This window comes from Ovis aries, chromosome 2 (assembly GCF_016772045.2).
Source record: "Ovis aries strain OAR_USU_Benz2616 breed Rambouillet chromosome 2, ARS-UI_Ramb_v3.0, whole genome shotgun sequence".
Taxonomy (NCBI): domain Eukaryota; kingdom Metazoa; phylum Chordata; class Mammalia; order Artiodactyla; family Bovidae; genus Ovis; species Ovis aries.
In genome coordinates, this window is record NC_056055.1 from 138914813 (window position 1) to 138939021 (window position 24209).

Here is a 24209-nt window from a genome sequence, read left to right on the forward strand (position 1 = left end):
ATGGCAAAGGAACCAGAGATTAAATTACCAAAATTGAAATCATCGAAAAAGCAAGAGAGTTCCAGAAAAACATCTACTTCTGCTTTATTGACTATCCCAAAGCCTTTGACTGTGTGGATCACCATAAACTGTAGAAAATTCTGAAAGAGATGGGAATACCAGACCACCTGACCTCCCTCCTGAGAAATCTGTATGCAGGTCAGGAAGCAACAGTTAGAACTGGACATGGAACAACACACTGGTTGGTTCCAAATCGGGAAAGGAGTACGTCAAGGCTCTATATTGTCACCCTGCTTATTTAACTTATATGCAGAGTACATCATGAGAAATGATGGGCTGGATGAAGCACAAGCTGGAATCAAGATTGCTGGGAGAAATATCAACAACCTCAGATATGCAGATGACACCACCCTTATGGCAGAAAGTGAAGAGGAACTAAAGAGCCTCTTGATGAAAGTGAAAGAAGAGCGTAAAAAAGTTGGCTTAAAGCTTAACATTCAGAAAACTAAGATCATGGCATCTGGTCCTGTCACTTCATGGGAAATAGATGGGGAAACAGTGACAGACTTTATTTTTTTGAGCTCCAAAATCACTGCAGATGGTGACTGCAGTCTTGAAATTAAAAGACGCTTGCTCCTTGGAAGAAAAGTTATGACCAACCTAGACAGCATATTAAAAAGCATAGACATTACTTTGCCAACAAAGGTCCATCCAGTCAAAGCTATGGTTTTTCCAGTAGTCATGTATGGATATGAGAGTTGGACTATAAAGAAAGCTGAGAGCTGAAGAATTGATGCTTTTGAACTGTGGTGTTGGAGAAGACTCTTGAGAGTCCCTTGGACTGCAAGGAGATCCAACCAGTCCATCCTAAAGGAAATCAGTCCTGAATATTTATTGGAGGGACTGATGCTGAAGCTAAAACTCCAATACTTTGGCCACCTGATGTGCAGAGCTGACTCATTTGAAAAGACCTTGATGCTTGGAAAGATTGAAGGTGGGAGGAGAAGGGGATGACAGAGGATGAGACGGTTGGATGGCATCACTGACTCAATGGACATGAGTATGAATAAGCTCTGGGAGTTGGTGATGGACAGGGAGGCCTGGTGTCTGCAGTCCACGGGGTCACAAAGAGTCAGACACAACTGAGTGACTGAAACGAACTGAACTGATATTTATCAAACATGAGCCTAAAAACAAAATTAATTTAAACTTACTTTTCTGAGACTGTCTTTGCTATATTTAGAGAGACTTGCAAAAGTCAGTGAGGTATAAATTTTGCTTGCCAATCTTGGTCTGTGTCTAAAGAGGCATTTACTTAAAGAGTAAAAATGGGGGAAAAAAAGTAAAAATGGGAATAAAAATTGTGTCATACATTTTATAAAAGATAAAATGATTATGGAATAACCTATAAATACTATTTTATCCACCTCAAAAAAAGTTGAGTTCTGTGGGATTCCTTTAGCCATTTTCCCCACACATCTATGAACTTGAAAGCTTGACCAAATAACCCAACAGATCGAAGGTCCAACATCTATAAGACTTTACCCAGCATTAAAGATACACTTTATTTTTACTGCTGAAAGTGGTTTGTTAATTAAGGGCCATTTGTTGGGTAGACAAAATCTCTGACACACGGGATCCATGAGGAAAAAAAGGAAATGAGTTATTTGGCCTTTGTGTACAGAGAACTGTGAAACTCCTGGTTTATGAAAGTTCACACACTGCTTGTGGCTCAGATTAGAATTGAGAATCAATCAGAAGATTAAGGCAAAGAACTGATGGGGAAAGAAAACGCTTAGATTTCCCTAATCCAACCTGGATAGAACCTTTCAGGAAATTCCACTTGCCAGTCAGACCGTGAAGCTGGAAGGAGGGTGGGGAGTGGAATGCAGGCTACGCTGAGAAAATCCATCAACTCTGTGGGTCAGTCACACTGTTGCTCAGCAAAGGTCCCCCGTGGTTTTCTGTGTTCCTACTTGATCTTTTACTTTTTTTTCCCCCCAGAACTGGCTCTGTTTACCTTCAACTCTCAGTGAGACTGGGCTTCCCTTGTGGCTCAGATGGTAAAGAATCTGCTTGGTGAGGTTGCTGAGTTCCAAAGTCATGCACCTATGAAGCTTACTGGCTATCAACCTATCCCTCCTTCTGCTGCTGCTGCTAAGTCGCTTCAGTCGTGTCCAGCTCTATGCGACCCCATAGACTGGACTATGCAGCCCACCAGGCTCCACCGCCTCTGGGATTCTCCAGGCAAGAACACTGGAGTGGGTTGCCATTTCCTTCTCCAATGCAGGAAAGTGAAAAGTGAAAGTGAAGGCGCTCAGTCGTGTCCGACTCTTAGCGACCCCATGGACTGCAGCGCACCAGGCTCCTCCATCCATGAGATTTTCCAGGCAGGAGTACTGGAGTGGAGTGCCAATCCCTCCTTCTACCCTACTCCAAATAATAACCAAACTAAACCCAAACTCTTCTCTACAAGTGAAGTGAACAGAACATGATCATACTGCTCTTGCAAAAAGTAGTTTGATAACCAGATGCAATCAATGAGATCAAGAGAACCGGCAGCCACTTGGGCTTTCCAGGTGGCACAGCACTATAGAATCCTCCTGGCAATGCAGGGGATGTGGGTTTGATCCCTGGGGTCGGGAAGAGCCTGTTGGGTAGGAAATGGCAACCCACTCCAGAATTCTTGCCTGAAAAATTCCAGGACAGAGGAGCCTGGTGGGCTCCAGTCCATGGGGCTGCGAAGAGCCAGACACAACAGAGCACACACGCACACTGTTTTTCTGTCTTGGCCCAGACTGCATCTGATTTAGCCCTGGGGCTTAACGACCTCAGGATACGGGTGACCCCTTGCTCCAGTTCCAGCACTGCTTATCACAGTCTATGAACACTGGGGTTCATAGACACGATATTTACTTTCATTAATAGCTACTAACTCTCATTATTATTAAAGTTATATCATATTTCCCCCAAAGACTACTAAAATTCTCTTAGATTTTTTTATTTAAATATTTTTAACCATGTTAATAGGATATATAATATATAATTACATTTAGATTAATATAGTTAATGGGGCATTTACCTTTTCCTTGTTGTCCATAACATTTACTCTGAAATAAGCACAGATTCTGTCATTGATCTGTAATTTATTACCTTCTCTTTAATATAAAAACACGTATTTACTACACAATTTGCAAAAGTCAAAGCGAACCCTAATTTTAATTTTCAGCTTTGACAGTATATAAGTTAAAACATATGTTGTATAAGGTATATTTTTCCCAGCCAATAATATTCAGGATAATTCAAAATAATTTTGATTTGAATAGAATTCTACTAGAAGCGCACTATCAATTTGTCAATAATTGAACCTTATGAATGTGTTTTATGATCAACTTTCAAAATGCAATTTTTCATGGAATAAATGATTTTTTTTCAGTAGATAGATGATTATGTCAGGAAGGACTCTGATGGTTTACCAGAATCAGTGCCTTGAACAAAGCAGGTACTTAATATTTAGCTACTAAATTGAAATTGGACTATGATTCTTTCAACACTGATCTCTTCAACTAGTTGGGGTGATTATTTTCCTTATTTAGTAGTAATTGTTCTTCTCATAGTAAATAAAAATCTGATTTTAAGGTAAATTTTCCTTTAAAATGATATTCTCAAAGAAACGAGCAAGTATCAAAGTGAAACAAGAATGAGCAATGAAAGTTATATAAGTAAAATACAGAATACTTGGTGTCTAAGCAGTTGAGAAGTAGGTTTGAATATTATCTATACCCCTACATTTTTATCAAAATTCATTTTTCATTTTAAGTGTCCTCTTATCTAAGAAACAGTTGCTTTGACTGAAGCAAAAGCCAAGTGCTAATCCATGCATTTCTGGCCTTTCAAATTTAATTGGGTGACAAATGATTGCATTATCTACTTCTAATTGCTTGAAAGGCATGATAGATCAGATGCTCAACAAGAGACATCTTCTTACTCTGACATTCCTTCATTTGGTTCAATCATCACTTTTTCTGAAAGGAAAGAAAAAAAACTCAACCCAGTATTTTAGCAATAGCGATGTTCTTAATAGAAATTCCTGACTGGCAAATATTTAGGCATTGTTTGAGTGACAGGCAGTATAATAAAGGATTTAATTGCTAACTCAACCACACTCAACCATTCCTATAGACTATCTTCTTAATATTTAGGACAAAAGGGTGATCAAATATATTCTTTTAAAGTAATAAATCATTTACCCTTTGGATCAAACACTAGCAATCTGCCATTCTGTCTATCTTTTGGTGCCTATGAGAGAAGCAGAAATAAAAACTAGCATTATCAATATTATTTTAGCTTGAGGTACTTGAATAATTTATTCACAGCCTTTATATGAACATTTTTATTATCTAGGCTAAATACAGGGGGCTTCCTGATAGCTCAGTTGGTAAAGAATCCACCTGCAATGCAGGAGACCCCGGTTTGATTCCTGGGTCAGGAAGATCCATCCACTGGAGAAGGGATAGGCTACCCACTCCAGTATTCTTGGGCTTCCCTTGTGGCTCAGCTGGTTAAGAATCTGCCTGCAATGTGGGAGACCTGGGTTTGATCCCTGGGTTGGGAAGATCTCCTGGAGAAGGGAAAGGCTACCCATTCCAGTATTCTGGCCTGGAGTATTCCACGGACTGTATAGTCCATGGGGTTGCAAAGAGTAAGACATGACTAAGTGACTTTCACTTTCAGGCTAAAATATAATTTTATACTAAAGTCAATTATTCCAAAACTATATAAATTGATGGTAAGAAAGAACTAAAGCATTCTAAAAATTAGTTTATATTCTCTTACCTTTACAGCATCTGTCCTGTCTAGATGATTCCTGGAAAACACCAAAATATTTACTCTGTAAGTCTTTAAACATTTTTATAAACTTGGAATATAAATAAAATAGAATGCACAACTCAGTCTGTCAGCAGGGCAGTAAGCATGTATTTTGGTATTGTTTTTAGTAGCATATTTTCATACTAAGTGAAAAACATTATTCCTCTGGATTATGAAATCTGATTTTAAAAAAGCAGAAAGGAATTAAAGCTTCCTTTTCCCACTTTACCTTGAAGTGAAGTGAAAGTTGCTCAGTCATGTCTGACTCTTTGGAACCCCATGGACTATACAATCCATGGAATTCTCCAGGCCAGATTACTGGAGTAGGTTCCTTTCTCCAGGGGATCTTCCCAACCCAGGGATTGAACCCAGGTCTCCTGCATTGTAGGCAGATTCTTTACCAGCTGAGCCACAAGGGAAGCCCAAGAATACTGGAGTGGGTAGCCTATCCCTTCTCCAGTGGATCTTTCCGACCCAGGAATCAGACCGGGGTCTCCTGCATTGCAGGCAGATTCTTTACCAACTGAGCTATCAAGGAAGCCCTGGAGTTTATGTAAAAAAGAGCAATAGGGATAATTTTGCAAGTTAGAAAAGTGATGTGCTAAATTAGCCTCTAATTATGTTACCTTTTGGTTTTATGTAACTCGGACTCTAGATCTGGATCCAAATATTGTTATGATACAGCAAGTTAAGGGTATCATGTTCCTACTCAGTTGACCCCAGAAACCACAAATTCAGTGTGGCATGTGTTTACAACACTGCTTTCCTTTCCCACTTTAACAAAGAAGAACAACATGTAAACCAAACTACCTGTTACACTCTAGTTCATCTGTGTTATGAAAAACACCTTTATAGACGTATATTAGCCAGAACAAGAAGTTTTTCAATATTTCAAGATGCAGTATTTTTAGTAAAATATTTCAAAAAACACATTTAGAAATAAACCTTTGATTTTATCCAAAGATACAGTTTAAAATATAATTCTTACCTGATAAAAGTTCCCTTATGAGTTTATCAATACTTACAAGTTACAATGTTTTCTCTTGGAATGTTTTATCTTTTTAAAATTAGCCTATGTAGACTGATTTTCCTATAACTTAGGTCTTTATATATCTCAATAAATTTCATTCTAATTGTAAAGAGAAAAATCAACTTTAAAGTTTTTTTAAATTCACTTGCCCTTTCCTCCCCAACAGTCCCCATATTCCAAGCCAGACTTTAAAAATTATTAGTAGTAATATCTAGGGATTTCTGGAACATAAAATTCAGGACCAAAACTGTAGACTATAAAAAGAGAAGCTCCATTATTTTGCATTAACTTTTCCTCTTTTTAAATGTGTCTTCCTCACACTTATTTGAACTTGCAATAGTATACTTTTGCCTTAGGCACTGTTTTCTGGAGAACCTTGATCAAGCCAGACATTATATATGTTATTAATTTGATTAGTCCTCTGAGAAGCTCACAGAGAGAGCCAAAGGATCTCAGAAAAGCAAGACATCTTTTTGGGAAACCAGTTGTAGAAGACCAAGCTCTAGGATGAATGAAAGATTCTACTCTTGATTCTCTACAGCAGTGGAGCTCTGAAGCCAAAACAATGCAATAATGAACCAAGAAAGATCTTAGCAAAAGAAATCTAAGGTGACCTTTCCTGACAGGTACCTACATGCCACAGATTCCCCCATCCTGTGGGTGCCCATGTGTCTGGGTCTTCCTATTGTATTTAGAGCTTTCCTTTCCCATATTAAAAAGCAGAGACAATACTTTGTCAACAAAAGTCCGTCTAGTCAAGGCTATGGTTTTTCCAGTGGTCATGTATGGATGTGAGAGTTGAACTATAAAAAAAAAGCTGAGTACCAAAGAATTGGTGCTTTTGAACTGTGGTGTTGGAGAAGACTCTTGAGAGTCCCTTGGACCGGCAAGGAGATCCAGCCAGTCCATCCTAAAGGAGATCAGTCCTGGGTGTTCATTGGAAGGACTGATGTTGAAGCTGAAATTCCAATACTTTGGCCACCTGATGCGAAGAGCTGACTCATTGGAAAAGACCCTGATGCTGGGAAAGATTGAGGGCAGAAGGAGAAGGGGACGACAGAGGGTGAGATGACTGGATGACATCATCGACTCAACGGACATGGGTTTGGGTGGACTCCCAGAGTTGGTGACGGACAGGGAGGCCTGGTGTGCCGTGGTTCATGGGGTCGCAAAGAGTTGGACACGACTGAACTGAACTTTCCCTTCTAGCTCTAAGGTCTTTATGGATTGCTACTTCCATCCTTTACCTGGACAAAACATCAGTGCATATAATTCACTTTCCATTTTCACCTGGAAAAGAAAGACCTAGGATGTGCATATCCCAGCCCTTGATTGAAACCCAGTCTCTGCTAGGTCTGGCTTTATCATTACCTAGGAAATGTTCACTTAATTTCCTTTCATAAAACTGAACAAATCTTTGGGAGGCAGTAAGAGGTACTACTCAAGAGTTGGGGCTCTTCGGAAATAAACTCATACACCTATGGTCAATTAATCTACAACAAATGAGGCAAGACTACATTATGCAGAAAAGACAGTCTCTTCAGCAAGTGGTGCTGGGAAAGCGTGACACACCTGCATGTAAATCAATGAAATGAACATTCCCTCATGCCAAATATGCAAAGAAACTCAAACAGGTTCAAAGATCTAAGTTTAAGACGTGACACCAAAAAACTCCTAAAAGAGAACGCAGGCAAAACATTCTCGGACATAAACCACAGCCACATTTTCTAGGATCAGTCTCACAAGGCAAAAATAAAACAAAAACAAAAATAAACAAATGGGAACTAATCAAACCTAAAAGCTTTTGCACAGCAAGGGAAATCATCAGTTCAGTTCAGTTCAGTTGCTCAGTCGTGTCCAACTCTTTGCGACCCCATGAATCGCAGTACTCCAGGCCTCCCTGTCCATCACCAACTCCCAGAGTTCACTCAGACTTGCGTCCATTGAGTCAGTGATGCCATCCAGCCATCTCATCCTCTGTCGTCCCCTTCTCCTCCTGCCCCCGGTCCCTCCCAGCATCAAAGTCTTTTCCAGTGAGTCAACTCTTCGCATGAGGTGGCCAAAGTACTGGAGTTTCAGCTTTAGCATCATTCCTTCCAAAGAAATCCCAGGGCTGATCTCCTTCAGAATGGACTGGTTGGATCCCCTTGCAGTCCAAGGGACTCTCTAGAGTCTTCTCCAACACTACAGTTCAAAAGTATCAGTTCTTCGGCGCTCAGCCTTCTTCACAGTCCAACTCTCACATGCATACATGACTACTGGAAAAACCATAGCCTTGACTAGACGGACCTTAGTCGGCAAAGTAATGTCTTTGCTTTTGAATATACCATCTAGGTTGGTCATAACTTTTCTTCCAAGGAGTAAGCGTCTTTTAATTTCATGGCTGCAGTCACCATCTGCAGTGATTTTGGAGCCCCCAAAAATAAAGTCTGACACTGTTTCCACTGTTTCCCCATCTATTTGCCATGAAGTGATGGGACCAGATGCCATGATATTTGTTTTCTGAATGTTGAGCTTTAAGTCCACTTTTTCACTCTCCTCTTTCACTTTCATCAAGAGGCTCTTTAGTTTTTCTTCACTTTCTGCCATAAGAGTGGTGTCATCTGCATATCTGAGGTTATTGATATTTCTCCCGGCAATCTTGATTCCAGCTTGTGTTTCTTCCAGCCCAGCGTTTCTCATGATGTACTCTGCATATAAGTTAAATAAGCAGGGTGACAACATACAGCCTTGACGTACTACTTTTCCTATTTGGAACCAGTCTTGCTGTTCCATGTCCAGTTCTAACTGTTGCTTCCTGACCTGCATACAGATTTCTCAAGAGGCAGGTCAGGTGGTCTGTATTCCCATCTCTTGAAGAATTTTCCACAGTTTATTGTGATTCACACAGTCAAAGGCTTTGGCATAGTCAATGAAGCAGAACAGGAGAAAATGTTTGCAAACAATGTAACTGACAAGGGATTAATCTCCAAATATACAAACAGTGCATGCACCTCAATACCAAAAATCAAAAAACCCAATCAAGAAATGGATGGAACATCTAAACAGACATTTCTCCAAAGAAGACACACAGATGGCCAAATACCACATGAAAAGATGCTCAACATCACTAATTATTAGAGAAATACAAATCAAAACTACAATGAGGATCACCTCACATGGGTCAAAATGGCTGTCATCAAAAAGTCTACAAACAATACATGCGGAGAGGGTGTGGAGAATAGGGAACCCTCCTACACTGCTGGTTGGAATGCAAATTGGCACAGCAACTATGGAGAACATTAAGGAGGTTCCTTAAAAAACTAAAAATAGAACTATCATATGACCCAGCAATTCCACTCCTAGGCGTATACCCAGAGAAAACCATAATTCCAAAAGATACATGCAGAGAAGGAAATGGCAACCCGTCCAGTATCCTTGCCTGGGAAATTCTGTGGACAGAGGAGCCTGGCAGGCTGCAGGCCACCAGGCTGCAAGAAATCGGACATGACTGAACAGGCACTACTACTCCTATTCTGTCTCTGATAGCCTTCTAGACGTGATCCCAGCACAACAGGCAGATGTCACCCCTACTGATTGCTAAGCCTACCTGAAGATCCAACTGCAGTCAGGAGTGGCTACCCAGGAGTACACTGGGAGGCCCTTCAAGTTGCTAAACGGACTCTCCGGTGCACGTCCTAGGGTCTTTGTTCATCTACAGAACGGTACAGAATCTGTGCGCAGGGGGCATTCCGTCAAACACTGGGGCGCCACTAAGATGCCATGGGTAAAAAGGATGAAGGACGCCTGATACAAAATGGAGTCAGGAAGCCACACGGGGTGGGGGGGGGGTCCTCATGCATCCCCACTGGTCTCAATATTCACTATCAGCAGGAAGAAAGACGATTTCACACACCTTAGCAACAGCAAACTGTCCACCACTTGGTGCCCACAAGAAACCGCCACAACTCTGAATTCCCATTCTCGTCCAGTGAGCTTTGGTTCAAAACAACCCTCCCCAGCTTCCTCCCAGAACCTAATAAAAGCCAGCTTCCAAAAAAACATACATGCACCCCAATATTCACTGCAGTACTATAGTCAGGACATGGAAGCAACTTAAATGTCCACCAACAGAGGAATGGATAAAGAAGATGTGCTACATACATACAATGGAATATTAGTCATAAAAGAGAATAAAACCATGCCATTGGTAGCAACACAGATGGACCTAGAGATCGCCATTCCGAGTGAAGTAAGTCAGGCATGGAAAGACAAATATCATATAATACCACTTATAAGTGATATCCAAAAAAAAAAAAAAAAAGAGGGCACAGATGAGCTTATTTATAAAACAGAAGTACAGTCACAAATGTAGCAAACAAACTTATGGTTACCAAAAGACAACGGAGGGGAGGGATACATTGGGAGATTGGGACTGATCTATATATACTACTATATATACATAGATAACTAATAAGAATCTGCTATATAGCATATGGAATTCTCAGTACTCTAACACCCCTTATGAGACAAGAATCTAAACAAGAGTGGATACATGTATGTACATAACTGATTCACTTTGTTGTATACTTGAAAGCAACACAACATTGTAAATAAACTATACTTCAATAAAAAATTGTTTTAAATGGGCAGAAGAGCTAAATAGGCATTTCTCCAAAGAAGACATGCAGATGACGAATGGGCACATGAAAAGATGCTTAAAATCACTAATTATTAGAGAAATACAAGTCAAAACCACAATGAGGTTCTACTTCATATTGGTCAGAATGGCTCTCATGAAAAAATCTACCAATAATAAATGCTGCAGAGAGTGTGAAGAAAAAGGAACCCTCCTACACTGTGGTGGGGATGTAAGCTGGTGCAGGCACTATGGAAAACAGTACGGAGGGTCCTTAAAAAACTAAAAATAGAGTTATCATATGATCCAGCAGTCCCACTCCTGGGTATATATCAAGGAGAAACTCTAATTTAAAAAGATACATGAACTCCAATGTTCATAGAAGCGCTGTTTACAAAAGCCAAGACATGGAAGCATTCGAAATGTTTATCAACAGATGAATAATGAAGATGTGCTACATATATACAATGGAATATATTACCACTCAGTCATAAAAAATGAAATAATGTCGTCTGCAGCAACATGGACGGACATAGAGATAATCATACTAAGTGAAGTCAGGCAGACAAAGATACATCAGATGGTATCACTTACATGTGGACTCTAAAAACATGATAAAAGCGAACTTATTTACAAAACAGAAAAAGACTCACAGACACAGAAAACAAACACGGCTACCAAAGGGGAAAGCAGAGGGTAGGATAAATTAGGAGTTTGGGATTAGCAGATACAAACTTCTATACATAAACAATAAAGCCCTACTCTAGCATAGGGAACTATATTCAGTATTTTATAACAAACCATAATGAAACAGAATATGAAAAAGTACACTGTATGTACGTGTATGTGTGTATATATATATCTGAGTCACTTTGCTGACACCAGAAACTAACACAACATTGTAAGTTAACTATATGTCAAATAAAAAATAAAGTTGGGCTCTTGAGTAAAGACACTGGGTTCATATTCCATTCTGCCACTTCCCATGGAAGCCTGGGTGAGTTAAAACTTCTGTAGGCCTCAGTTCCTCCATGTGTAAAGCAGGGGTCACAACGGTGCCAACTTCATTGGCTCACTATAAGCATTAAGTAGGATGATCTGGGTAATGGGTTTAGTACAGTGGCTGGCACATAGGAGGGACATGGTAGAAGCAACTTGATGTTTCATCCAAAGGAAAAACTGAGATGATGTCTTAAGGGGCTGATTAAGATTGCTTAGGGAAACGAAAAGCAGGCTTTGTTGTGATTGAGACAAGCAGGCTAGCTCTAAGGACTTTTAATTAATTAATCAATCACATAAGCCCTAAAGTAGTGATACTTGCTTAGAAAGATCACTGACTCCAGGGAAAAAGCAGAGTAATTGAGAACACAGGTAAACTTAAAGCAAAGACTGATAATTTGTCAGAAAAAGGTACAGCCATCACATAAGTATGTATTTTTCAAATGTACTTAATGTCTCTTAGCTGTAAGAGCCTGAACTCCCAGTTGCAAGTTCCAGAAATCATGCTCAAGGTAGCTTAGGCACAAACGGGGAAGACCTGTCTCATAGAATCCAAGAGTTGAATACATAAGCTGTGTGGAATCAGGACACAGTGGCTACAGCTGTGCTCATGAAGAGTGTGGCGCTCAAAGTAGGGACTTTCCCTTGCTCATCTCTCCTTCTCCTTTCACATGGGTCTCATTCTTCTCTCGCTCAATGTAGACAGATTTTCTACACATGATGCAAAACATAGCTCCCAGCAATTCTTAGGTTTTATCAGATACAGCCCTAGCTTTTAAGGAAAAATTGTCTGTCAACAACCAAAACCCCAGTCAACAACTCGGTTAATTCAGCTAGTTTTTTGGGCTACAAAGAACAGATAAATTTAAACTATTTAAGAAAAAAAGTCTCTAGTACTTAATGTACTCCATGTCACAGAAATTGGTCCTCGGTAAATATTTTAGTTCAGTTTAGTCGCTCAGTCATGTCCGACTCTTTGCGACCCCATGAATCGCAGCACGCCAGGCCTCCCTGTCCATCACCAACTCCAGGAGTTCACTCAGATTCACATCCATCGAGTCAGTGATGCCATCTTATTAAATGAATAGAATAAGAAGAAATGCAACAAGTGAAGTGAAAGTGAAAGTTGCCCAGTCATGTCCAACTCTTTGTGACCCCATGGAATATACATGGGGTCCGTGGAGTTCTCCAGGCCAAAATACTGGAGTGGGTACTTTTTCCCATCTCCAGGGGATTTTCCCATCCCAGAGGTCGAACCTAGATCTCCCGCATTGTTGATGGATTCTTTACTAGCTGAGCCACAAGGGAACCCCAAGAATACTGGAGTGGGTATAGTCTATCCCTTCTCCAGGGGATCTTCCTGACCCAAGAATTGAACTAGGATCCCCTGCATTGCAGGTGGATTTTTTTTACCAACTGAGCTATCAGGGAAGCAACAACAGAGTAAAGGAAAAGAACATATTAAACTAGAGCTTTGCAATATGGTAGCCACTCACCATATGTGGCAACTGAGCACTTAAAACGCAATTAGTTAGATTTGAGAAATGCACCTCAGATTATAAAGACTTAGTACTGGACTTCTTTGGTGGTAAAGTGGGTAAGAATCCATCTGCTAATGCAGGAGACACAGTTTTGATCCTTGGTCTGAGAAGAGTTCACACGCCACGAAGCAACTGAGCTCATGAGCCACAACTAGACTCCACGCTCTAGAGCCTGAGGGCTGCAACTACTGAAGCCCTCGTGCGTAGAGCCTACGCTCTGCGGCAAGGGACGCCACCAGTGAGAAGCCCATGTACTGCAGGCAGAGAAAGCCTGCGGGCAGCTATGACAGTCCAGCACAGTGAAAAATAAATAATAAGAAAACCTTAAAAGAGTACCAAAAAAAGGTAAAACATCCCATATTTTTTTGCAATAAAAAATTGAAAGATATATATATTCTTCATCCTACATGTGTAGTTATTTCATCCTTTTGTGCTATTTGTGTTTATAAATTATCTTTTATTCAAACAGGCAAAGGGAGAGCTATAGGTAGACAGCTACATGTTCAGGTCCTGAAATTGTGAGGAGGAGAGACAGCTAATTAAGCACCATCCTCGAGGATGGATGGGTTTCCTTGTGCTTTGGGTTTCCCTTGTGGTTCAGCTGGTAAAGAATCCGCCTGCAATGTGGGAGGCCTGGGCTTGATTCCTGGGTTGGGAAGATCTTCTGGAGAAGGAAAAAGCTACGCACTCCAGTATTCTGGCCTGGAGAATTCCATGGACTATACAGTCCATGGGGTTGCAAAGAGTCGGACACAACTCAGCGTCTTTCACTTCCATCCTAGAGGAGCTTAACGGGGAAAGCGGGCAGGCGAGGGTAATATTTCACTGCCAAGTCTCAAGCGTGTTTAAAATGATTTCAGTGATCATCTTTCACTTACATTCATATTTAAAGGTGACTACCTATAAATTTTATATATTACCTTTACAGCATAATACAGCACAAGGAATTCAGACTCTGAAGTCAGATTGCCTATGTTCAAATTCCAGCAAATTGTGTGATCTTGAGCAAGTACCTTAATCCCTGTATGATTCACTCTCCTCAAGTGTAAAATGACAAAAATACTGAAAGGGACAGGGTGAGTAAATAGTTAATCCCACTAGGGGATTGTAAATAAAGAAGTATGGGAGACTCCTGTAAGTTAATGATCACTCAAGAAAGCAGGTTTGCTTAGCAACAAAACCACATAACAGAAGCATGAGACATGTCCCCAAACAATAAAACAACGGTGGAATGAGACCCACATTCTTCTGCACAGTGAGCTCAGCAAGTGAATGAGTCCTAGGACATATTCTTCTGCATGCAGAGAAAACAAAAATATAAGGAAAAGGTGACATAATAAAATGATGATTATGAGATATGCCATATGTTAGCATAGGTGGTGCTAGAGGTAAAGAACCTGCCTGCCAATGCAGGAGATGTAAGTGACATGGGTTCAACCCCTGGGTTGGGAAGATCCTCTGGAGGAGGGTACGACACCCCACTCCAGTATTCTTGCCTGGAGAATCTCATGGACAGAGGAACCTGGTAGGCTACGGTCGCTAGGGTCACACAGAGCCAGACACAACTGAGGCGACTTAGCACAGCACAGCACACCACTTTTTGCTCATTTCCACTGCACCATGACAATCCCAATTTGACCACATAGGGACAAAAAAACTCCCCTGCCAGATGTGGAGGAGGAACTGATGCTGGAAGCCTGATTTCTACTCAAGAACGAGGAAGAAGGTGGTCGTCTTTCCCTCTCCACTTTTCCTTTGACTATAAAACTGTAGACTACTTAGCTCTGGCTGTGGTGCCCTCTCCAACTTGTCACCCTCAGAAGCATCCTATTCTAATAAGTCACTTCTTATCTATTACTTTGTCTCTTGCTGAATTCTTTCTGTGTTGAGATATAAAGAACTGGAGTTCCTTGAAGCCTCCAAGATGCCACCCAGCAGTTTCAATATTACCTGCTTTACAGAGTACTTCGAGGATTAGTATAAGTAGCTCACAGTAAATAACAGCAGCACCTATCTGCTCCTATAATTCTAACCACTCCAACTATTCCTCCTCTTATTGTTATTACTACCTACAGCCTAGCAAAGACAGCCCTGAAGCTGACCTCTGACTTAAGAGTTCTAAGTGCACAACTGAGCCTGGACAGGGCAATGAAGGAGGAGAAAACCGGTGCAGATTGAGCCCAAATGGTGGGGGTGTATGTGGGTGTGTGTGTGTGTGTGTAGCTTCAAAAAAAAATTAACATGGAGGATTTGGGTTAACATTTGCATTTAGTTTTAGGAGACTGAAACAAATCAAAAGACAATTTAAGTGTCTTTCTCTATTTTTAAAAAACAACTTTCAGGACTCGTGGGGGTACAAACAGATTCGTCCATTTCACTTATGCCCTCTGGGAAGTCAGACTATTTATAATTTACTCCAGGTGTTAATTTAAAAAGCTACCAGGGCACAGTGTAGTTTGAACAGGAGCTCGATTTTGAAAGTTTCAAGTCAATTTGATTATCTCACAGAAAGCGGGAGACTGGATCTTAGAAGTGAAGTGAAGTCGCTCAGTTGTGTCCAACTCTTTGCGTCCCCATAGACTGGGGCCTACCAGGCTCCTCTGTCCATGGGATTTTCTAAGCAATAGTACTGGAGTGGATTGCCATTTCCTTCTCCAGGGGATCTTCCCAACCCAGGGCTCGAACCCCGCTCTCCCGCATTGTAGACGGACGCTTTACCGTCTGAGCCACCAGGGAAGTCCAGTGACCCGTTGTCCAAACCTATCATTTTGCAGAAGATGAAAATAAGGTCCGGGGAGGTTAAATGATTTGCTCAAATTCCAAAGAAATTTCTTCATGGCTAAGCAAGTAGTCTAGCGAGTAATGAAGTATTCACCACAAGCCAGCTGAGTCCCTGCTCCTCCTATTTATTGGCCATTAAACTGTCCTTCCCCCATCTCCGCCTCCCCCCACAAAAGTTAGAAGAAAAAATAGAGGGGCGGGTGTGAGGACCGAGGGAAGGAGCCAGAAGCCCTGGGATGGAACATGGATACTTTCATTGTTTTTTGGGGGTGAGCGGGGGAGGGAGTTGGCATGTGCGAATCGGCAGGTCAGAGAATGGTGGTGTAGATGCGCCTGCCAAAACCGCTTAGTTATCACACCCACAGGGACAGAAATATCCCTTCCTCAGCGCCGAACTACAGCCAGAGGAAGAAGCCAGAGTACGAGGTGTACCTCCGGTCGCGCGGCCCCTACCTTCTCGCGCGCTGCCTGGGCTGTGGTGGGACGCCAGAGCCCGAACCTGGAGCGGTCAGAGAAGTTGGCGGGTTCAGGCGCCGGGCCTGAAGGAGTCCGAGGTAAGAACCGGGTCAGGTTGCTCGCAGGGATGGGGAGACGGCGACCGTGCTCGGTGTGGCGCCTCTTACCCGCCTGTGGCCCTCTCACGCGGAGCATCGGAAGGGTTGACAGAGAAAGCTAGCCCAGCTCCTGCTCCGCTCGGTGTTGGGAGCTTGGAGCAGTAGAGGTCGCGTCGCCATGGAGACGAGACGGCGCTCTAGCGCGTGCGCAGTTGGAGCAGAGTAAGCTGAGAAGGGGCAAGGGGAAGGGGCGGGGCGAACCTTGGGCAGGGCTGAGGGGGCGGGGCAGGGCTGACGGGGCGGGGCAGGGCTGAGGGAGTGTGAAGGGGGCGGAGCATGATCCGTGAGTCTAGGAACTTGGGCAGCCCACGTGCCAGGGGGCCCCGGGGTCGGACTCCTACCGCTCAGAGAATTGAGTGCATACACTGTCCGACGCTTCCCTCATAGCTCAGTCGGTAAAGTATTTGTCTGCAATGCAGGAGACCCGGGTCAAATTAATGGGTCTGGAAGAGCCCCCGGAGAAGGAAATAGCAACCCACTCCAGTATTCTTGCCTGGAGAATCCCATTGACAGAGGAGCCTGGCAGGCTACAGAGTCGGACGCGACTTAGCGACTAAACCACCCCCAGTCGGACACATTCGTTTGAAAGTCCGCACGTGCACCAGTTACCGTGAGAAGGGCAGGTTGGAGGGGGACTGGCATTTCCTTGTCCACAACTGATCATGATTTTGGCGAGGAGAGGGGAAAAGGCTAGGTGGTCTTTGTGTTTTAAACCTGTGGAGTAAAAGTTGAGTTGGGAGAGAGGGTTGTCCCTGGATGTGGATGAACAAATGTCCCCTGCAGGATTTCGTCCCCCAACCTAAGATCGCCCCGGGAAGATTAGGGGGTTTCCTCAAATGGCGGGGGGCGGTCTCTGGAACGCGTTTCTCAAGATCTGCTGCTGCTGCTAAGTCGCAGCATAACCCCATAGACGGCAGCCCACCAGGCTCCCCCGTCCCTGGTATTCTCCAAGCAAGAACACTGGAGTGGGTTGCCATTTCCTTCTCCAATGTTCCCAAGATCAGATTCAAGTAATTAAAACCAGGGACCCTCCTCTCCCTCTAGGGGGCCAAGTACTGGGATGTGAAATTGACATTGCCACTGGAAAGGTTTTACTGCTTAAATACTGCTTTGGTCACAGAAGCGGGTGGTAATTGCTATTAAAAAATTCTTATTGTCCCTCAAGCTTGGCTTCTAGGAAGGAATTGATTGTTTTTCTCCTTTTGGGATGCAGGGAATCACCAGGATCTATTTGTTGCCAAATCACGTGTTTTGAAGGAAGCCTGTTTGTTGGAATCAAATCTGGATTCTAATTTCACTAAGTAGCTATATGATATGAGGTCTAATCGCTATTTAACCTCTTAGGTGCTCTCAAGGAATATGTGCCTTGGTAGATGTTTGTCAGCGTCAAACAACAAAGTATATAAAGTTCTGACATGTAGACAGGCTTAAAATTGTAAATTTTATAATTATATTTATATAAAATGGAGCCAGGTGGACCATTTCAGGAACTGAGTGTAAAGATTCTGTTATTTTAAAATTCTCTTAATCATTTGTTCATATTCATTCTAAACCTCCTTGGAGCCCAGGATGGTAGGAAAGAAGTAAAGGAAAAAGTGGAAATGGAAGTTTCCATTGGAAGTTTTTTAAAGAGCTCAATTAAGTCATTGACAGATATACTCCTAGTTTAAAAGGACATAGCAAACCACTATCTCCTCTATTTTAGGAACACCCTTATGTCTTAAGTTTGGTTGAAGACTTTTTGTTCAGTAAAGGCAAAGGAAAATTCATTATACTTCTTGATTAATACCTTTTAAAACATTAGTTTTGATGAATTTTTCTTACTACAGATACATGGGTAATTTCTAACTGGCTATTCCCATCGTCCTGCTCCAAGGAAATGGAAGAAACCCCCAAATCTAACTGAATAAACTTACTCTTCCTACCCCTCTTCCCTGCAACAGAAGAGTCCATTTGTTGAAAACAGTGTTTTCAGTATATATTGTCCCTGAAAGAAGGGGCAAAAATGGTTTAATGATCTTGGAAATAAAAATATTTTCTCCACACGAAGGAGTAAACAGACAAGACTTCTACTTTGAGCCTCAGGGTCTTCAAGTACAAAGTGAGGATGATCAAAGTACTTGCTCGGGACAGGACCCGAGAGAAAACAGGCCCCTGACACAGAGCATGGCACCTGAGAATTGATCAGTAACACTTAGCTATCATTGTTACTCCTCCTACACTATGTATATGAATACAAGTCCCTGCATCCAGAATAGCTGTAAAAATTAAAGATTAGGTAAAGTGAGAGTCCCATGGACTGCAAGGAGATCCAACCAGTCTCCAACTAAAGGAGATCAGTCCTGGGTGTTCTTTGGAGGGAATGCTGCTAAAGCTGAAACTCTAGTACTTGGGTCACCTCATGCGAAGAGCTGACTCACTGAAAAAGACCCTGATGCTGGGAGGGATTGGGGGCAGGAGGAGAAGGGGACGACAGAGGATGAGATGGCTGGATGGCATTCCTGACTTGATGGATGTGAGTCTGAGTGAACTCCGGGAGTTGGTGATGGACAGGGAGGCCTGGCGTGCTGCAATTCATGGGGTCGCAAAGAGTCGGACACGACTGAGCGACTAAACTGAACTGAACTGGGGCCCTAGAACTTTGAATACTTTGGAGCTTCGAAGTAGCCATTGTGTAAGTATCCACTTATGACCAAGCATGGACATAAGTGGTATGAAAGTGAAAGTCGTTCAGTCATGTCCAACTCTTTGTGACCGCACAGACTGTAGCCAACCAGGCACAGTGGGTTGCCATTTCCTCTTCCAGGAAATAAAAGGAGGGTAAGCTTTATGGCAACCCACTCCAGTGTTCTTGCCTGGAGAATCCCAGGGATGGGGGAGCCTGGTGGGCTGCCGTCTATGGGGTCGCACAGAGTTGGACACGACTGAAGTGACTTAGCAGCAGCAGCAAGCTATAAAAGGGGCTTCCCTGATGGCTCAAGTGATAAGAAAAAAAAAAATCTGCCTGCAATGCAGGAGACACAGGAGATGCGGTTGGATCCGTGGGTCCCTGGAGGAGGAAATGGCAACCCACTGCAGTAGTCTTGCTTGGAGAATTCCATGGACAGAGAAGCCCATCCCATGGGGTTGCAAAGAGTTGAACATGACTCAGTGTGTGTGTACCCTCAAGCTACAAAAAGACAGAAAGAAATGAATTAACTCACCTATCTCTCTAACTTTTGTACAGAATTTATTTTTGGCGTTAAAAGTGGAGCACACTTTAGCTCTGATGGTGCATTCAGGTCACTGAATAAATTATAAAATTATGTATCTAGTGACGATTTATTCTAACTAAGTGAAGGGGAAAAGCTAAATACACTTATAGAAACACTGAATCTCCCAACAACTATCTTTTATTCAACTCCACAGTTTTTAATGATTAATTTTTGTATCACATGTCTAATTGTTAGCAGCGCATGATGAAAAATGTTTAACATTTAGTGTTTTTCTGATTATAAAAGTAATACATGCTCATGACAATTTGCAACACAAAGAGAAACACAAGGAAAAACCAACTTATCAATAATTTTACTTTTCCTTCTAGCCTTTTGTGTGCATGTAGATATTTACTTTATAAAACTTGTATTAGATAGTGTATACATTGTTAGCATCCCTCTTTGCTTAACACTCTCTCTAATGCCTATTTCCCCAATCTTAATAAGTCTTCAAAAACATTTTTAGTGGTCATATATTATATAATATGTATAAGCCACAATTTATTTGTAATTTACTCCTTCTTTCAAGAATAATTATTATTTACTTTATATTAGACACTATGCTAGGCATAAGATTTAAGTGATGAACAGTGACTATAAAAATAAGGTTTTGATGAACATCTTTGTAAATAGGTCTTCAATGGCATCTTTCATTCTTAGACTGAATTCCTAGGATTATGAAAACATAAGTTCAAAAACCAATTTTCCAGCTTCAAAGGCAAACTTAAGGAATAAAATTCTGAACTGTAAAATATTAACTTTTTGGAAAATTACCAACAACAGAATTAATATTTATTTTGTGCAATGTGTGAACTTACCCAGAAGATGCTTTCTTGTTAGTGTCTGTGAAATATCAAGGGTATTTGAAGTGTATTGACTTTGGCTTTTCCCTCTAATTCTTTGCAGGATTTGCAGGTTTTCTCAACAGTGTGAGATTGTTTGAAGTATATGCAAATTGCCCTACTTCCTCCTCTCACAGTTAAAATGTTAACTGTTTTATTTCCAGCTTTCCTCTTGTAAACATAAGGCTTTTCCGCATTTATTTCTTTTGCTTTCCGGTGTGAAACATTTTGTATCTTTACACTTTTTAACCTGAAGGCAGATTTCTTTTTCCTAACTCCAAGTTATAACATAAACATTCCTATAAGACACTAGATTTAACATATTTTATAGTTAATTTTGGCCAAGAAATATCATGTTAGTTAACCAATGTATTTAGGGAATTTCATGAGAGATTATTAAAGGTAATAATCACTCCCCAAACACACACACACCCTACCATTCTTTGATGATTAAATGTTCATACATAACGTTGAAACGTATGAAATTGCCACTTGTGGATTAAAAATGGTCAACCAACTTCATATAGTTCTGTTTGTATAAATATTTCATTAACTAGTTTATTATAGTCAACTTTCTCCAAATAGTGAACTTTCTGATTATCATATTAAGGATAGCCTTTATTATTACACAATATTGTGTTTGTTTTGATTTTCATAAATGTTGGAATCCAGTCAGGAGAGTGCCATAAAATGTTTGTTTATTATTGCAGAGACAGTAGAGGGAGCCTGGAGCCAAAACACTGTTATTTTAGGTCTCACGTAAGTGATGATTATCTTCCAATTCTTCAGGTGTGGATGAATTTAAATATTAGTATATATGTGAAATAACAATCTTTTCTTTTTTAAAGGCTGGTTGTACTTAACCACTTTAATAAGATGGGAAGGGGAAGACTGGCCATCAGTTCAGGCTAGACTCCATCAGAGTTCACAGTGGATCCAACCTGAATCCCACTGCTCTCTGCTCTTCTCTGAGTCACTCTGGAGACAGCACAGGGCCACACTGACAAATCTGTGCTCCACAGATTTCCCCCTTTCAACCCCTAATGTGGATCATCCCATTACCATGGGCATTATATCCTGATTCTTCTTCCTTTTTTAATTTTGGCTGAGCTGCAAGACATGAAGGAAATGGCAACCCACTCCAGTGTTCTTGCCTGGAGAATCCCAGGGATGGGGGAGCCTGGTGGGCTGCTGTCTATGGGGTCGCACAGAGTCAGACATGACTGAAGTGACTTAGCAGCCGCAGCAGCAAGACATGTAGGATCTTAGTTCCTAGATCAGGGATTAAACCCTGCCCCGTGAAGTGAAAGCATGGAGTCCTAACCACTGGACCACCAGGGAAGTCTCTCCTGACTCTTCTTTAGTCCATCAGCATTTCCAAATGCGTTACCATCTCCAACTGTTTGTATTAATTTAAGGTGCTTGTTTCCTCCAGACATATAAGGAGGCACTTTGATCCTGTCTTCAACTCACGTCCTTCTAGGAAGGTTTGTAATAAATGACCAATCCTTTCACAGAACAGGAAACTTCATTAGCCTTAATTAAAGACATTGTCTCTTGCTGACCTCTCCTCGACTATCTTTATCCTGAATCAAATCTTTTGTTAATTCCACCCCCTCCCCTGGTGTTACAAAAGGGTCCCCAAGGTAATTGGTGGTGACACCATTATTCTTCACTGTAGGTAGTCTACAGTGGGCTCCAAGTCCCTGGGGTAAGATGAGTCTCTAAATCTAGAGGTAAGAGGAAGATCCTCTCTATTGTAAAACCTTATGGGAATCTACAGAACTTAGAACCAATTTGCTGTGGCAGGGTTTCATATGCTGGTGTTAGGCGAAATTCTTTTGATGTGTTAATAACTTCCAGAGAAAAAAGCATTCTCTGTGTAATTAGTTTAATGGGATGGTGGGGTTTTTTTATTTTGGTTTTTGCTTTTTTTTTTTTTTGCATAAGGTAGGAAGTCTTGGATGGAGATTTTGTCCGTCTAATATACTCTGTCAGTCTCTCAGAGGGAAATTTCAAATGTATAGTCTTTTTCAAATTTTTTTAACCAGGAAATTTCACTTCTTTTCTTAGCATCACTTGAGAATTCTTAGAATATTAGATAATTCCTTTGTGATCTGGAAAATAGCTCCAAGTTAGAAAAAAATGCGTGTCCCTCCCCAACTTAATTAAGAATCAGCTAGCCTAAAATTCTAATAGAAAAAGCAAACAAATCTGTGAATTTTAACCAACTATATATCAAGAGAAAGGGTGATGCTGTAAAAACTAAATAAATCTAGAAGAACTTGTCATGAAAGTTGGAAAAGCAAGTTGGAAAAAATATCCCATTATGGTGTAACCCTGTCTCTTCAAACTACTTCTTTTCTCTTGTTTAATAAGCAAGCTTAACCCAAATAGCCTTAAAACAAACTAAAATGAATAAAAAGCAAAATACTTGGTCCTTGAAAGTGCCCTCTTTCCCTCTCCTCTGTGTGATTCTCTTTACCCACTGGCATCCACCTTCTAATTTCAGCCATTGCCTAGTGTTGCTCAAACTGCTCTAGCAAATGGTGCCACACTCAAAGGCGGGGGGTGGGGGAGGGGGGACCTTCTGGTTCCTGCCTTACTAGAGCAGAGGCTGCACTTGATGCAGTTACTTCTCTTCCCTTTTCTGAAACACTAGTCCTTTCACTCTTGTACACTTCTTTCTCCTAGTTCTCCTAATCCATGGACGTCTTTCTATTTCTACCAGTGTGGATCCTCCAAAACCCTTGATGTGCCCCAAGATCCTGCCCCCATCCCACTCCACATCCTCTCCCTGCGGAACCTCATCCACACTAATGGTCCTACCACCTACATGCTGACTAGCCCTAAACTTCCCACTGGGCTTGAGGCTTGTATAATCTAACTATGCGCTGGGCAGATGCATCTAAATACCCTACAGGCATCTCAAAGTCTGTCTATACCTGAACTTATCAATTTTTCCTCTGTCCTAAATGTCACTGAGTGGCCATGACCTTCATGTCATTAAATCCAACAGGAATTTTCCATTTCATCTTATTTGACCTTTCAGCCATATTTGACACTATTGATATTCCCTCATTTACCAAATACCTCTTGGTTTCTGTGGGTCTACTCCTCGTTGCTGTGACACTATACCTTCCTGATTTTCATCCTATCTCTCCAGGTACCACTTTTTTTTTTTTTTGCTTTTCTTTTTGACCACTTTTATTTCTGTACCTGAAATTTAAATATTAGAGTTACTCCAGATTCAGTCCTGGGCTCTTGCATCAGCGAGTGGTCTATAGCTGCATAACTTCAAAATTTAGTGATGTAAACCTAACAAATATTTTATTTGTTCATGATTCTATAGGTGAGCAAATTGAGTCTGGTTTGGCTGAGAGGTTCTGCTGTTCTTGGCTGTGGTCACTCACGCAGTGATAGTCATGTGAGAGCAAACTCAGGCCTGGCTGATCTAATATGAACTTATGCACATGTGTGTTGGTTAGTGATGGCTGTTGGCTGAGCCTCCTTCTCGTCACTTATCCTCAAGAAGGCTTAATCTAGACTTCCTAACATGGCAACCTCAAGGGCAAGAGTGGAAGCTGCAAGGCCTCTTGATATCTAGATTCTGATTCTCCCAACATTACATTTCTTGTTTCCTGTTGGTTCAAGGAAGTCA

At 41.5% G+C, this 24209-nt stretch overlaps 1 protein-coding gene across 5 annotated transcripts in view; it reads right to left on the bottom strand.

Annotated features, from left to right (window-relative positions):
* The window catches only part of SP5 (Sp5 transcription factor), a 70532-nt gene that overhangs the window by 19055 nt on the left and 27268 nt on the right, over nt 1-24209 (bottom strand). For 2 of the 5 annotated variants that reach the window (XM_027964879.2, XM_060409775.1), the window contains exons 1-2: nt 16462-16591; nt 4837-4867 (exon numbers count right to left, since the gene is read on the bottom strand). Coding sequence is in view for 2 of the 5 variants with exons in the window: in XM_027964878.2 (XP_027820679.2) it covers nt 4837-4867; nt 16292-16489 (229 nt within the window). In the remaining 3 variants the exon portion in view is untranslated. Of the gene's footprint in view, nt 1-4836; nt 4868-16291; nt 16592-24209 lie in introns of those variants that run through there. The other 3 variants (XM_027964878.2, XM_042243740.2, XM_012134255.5) reach the window with 3 other exon arrangements.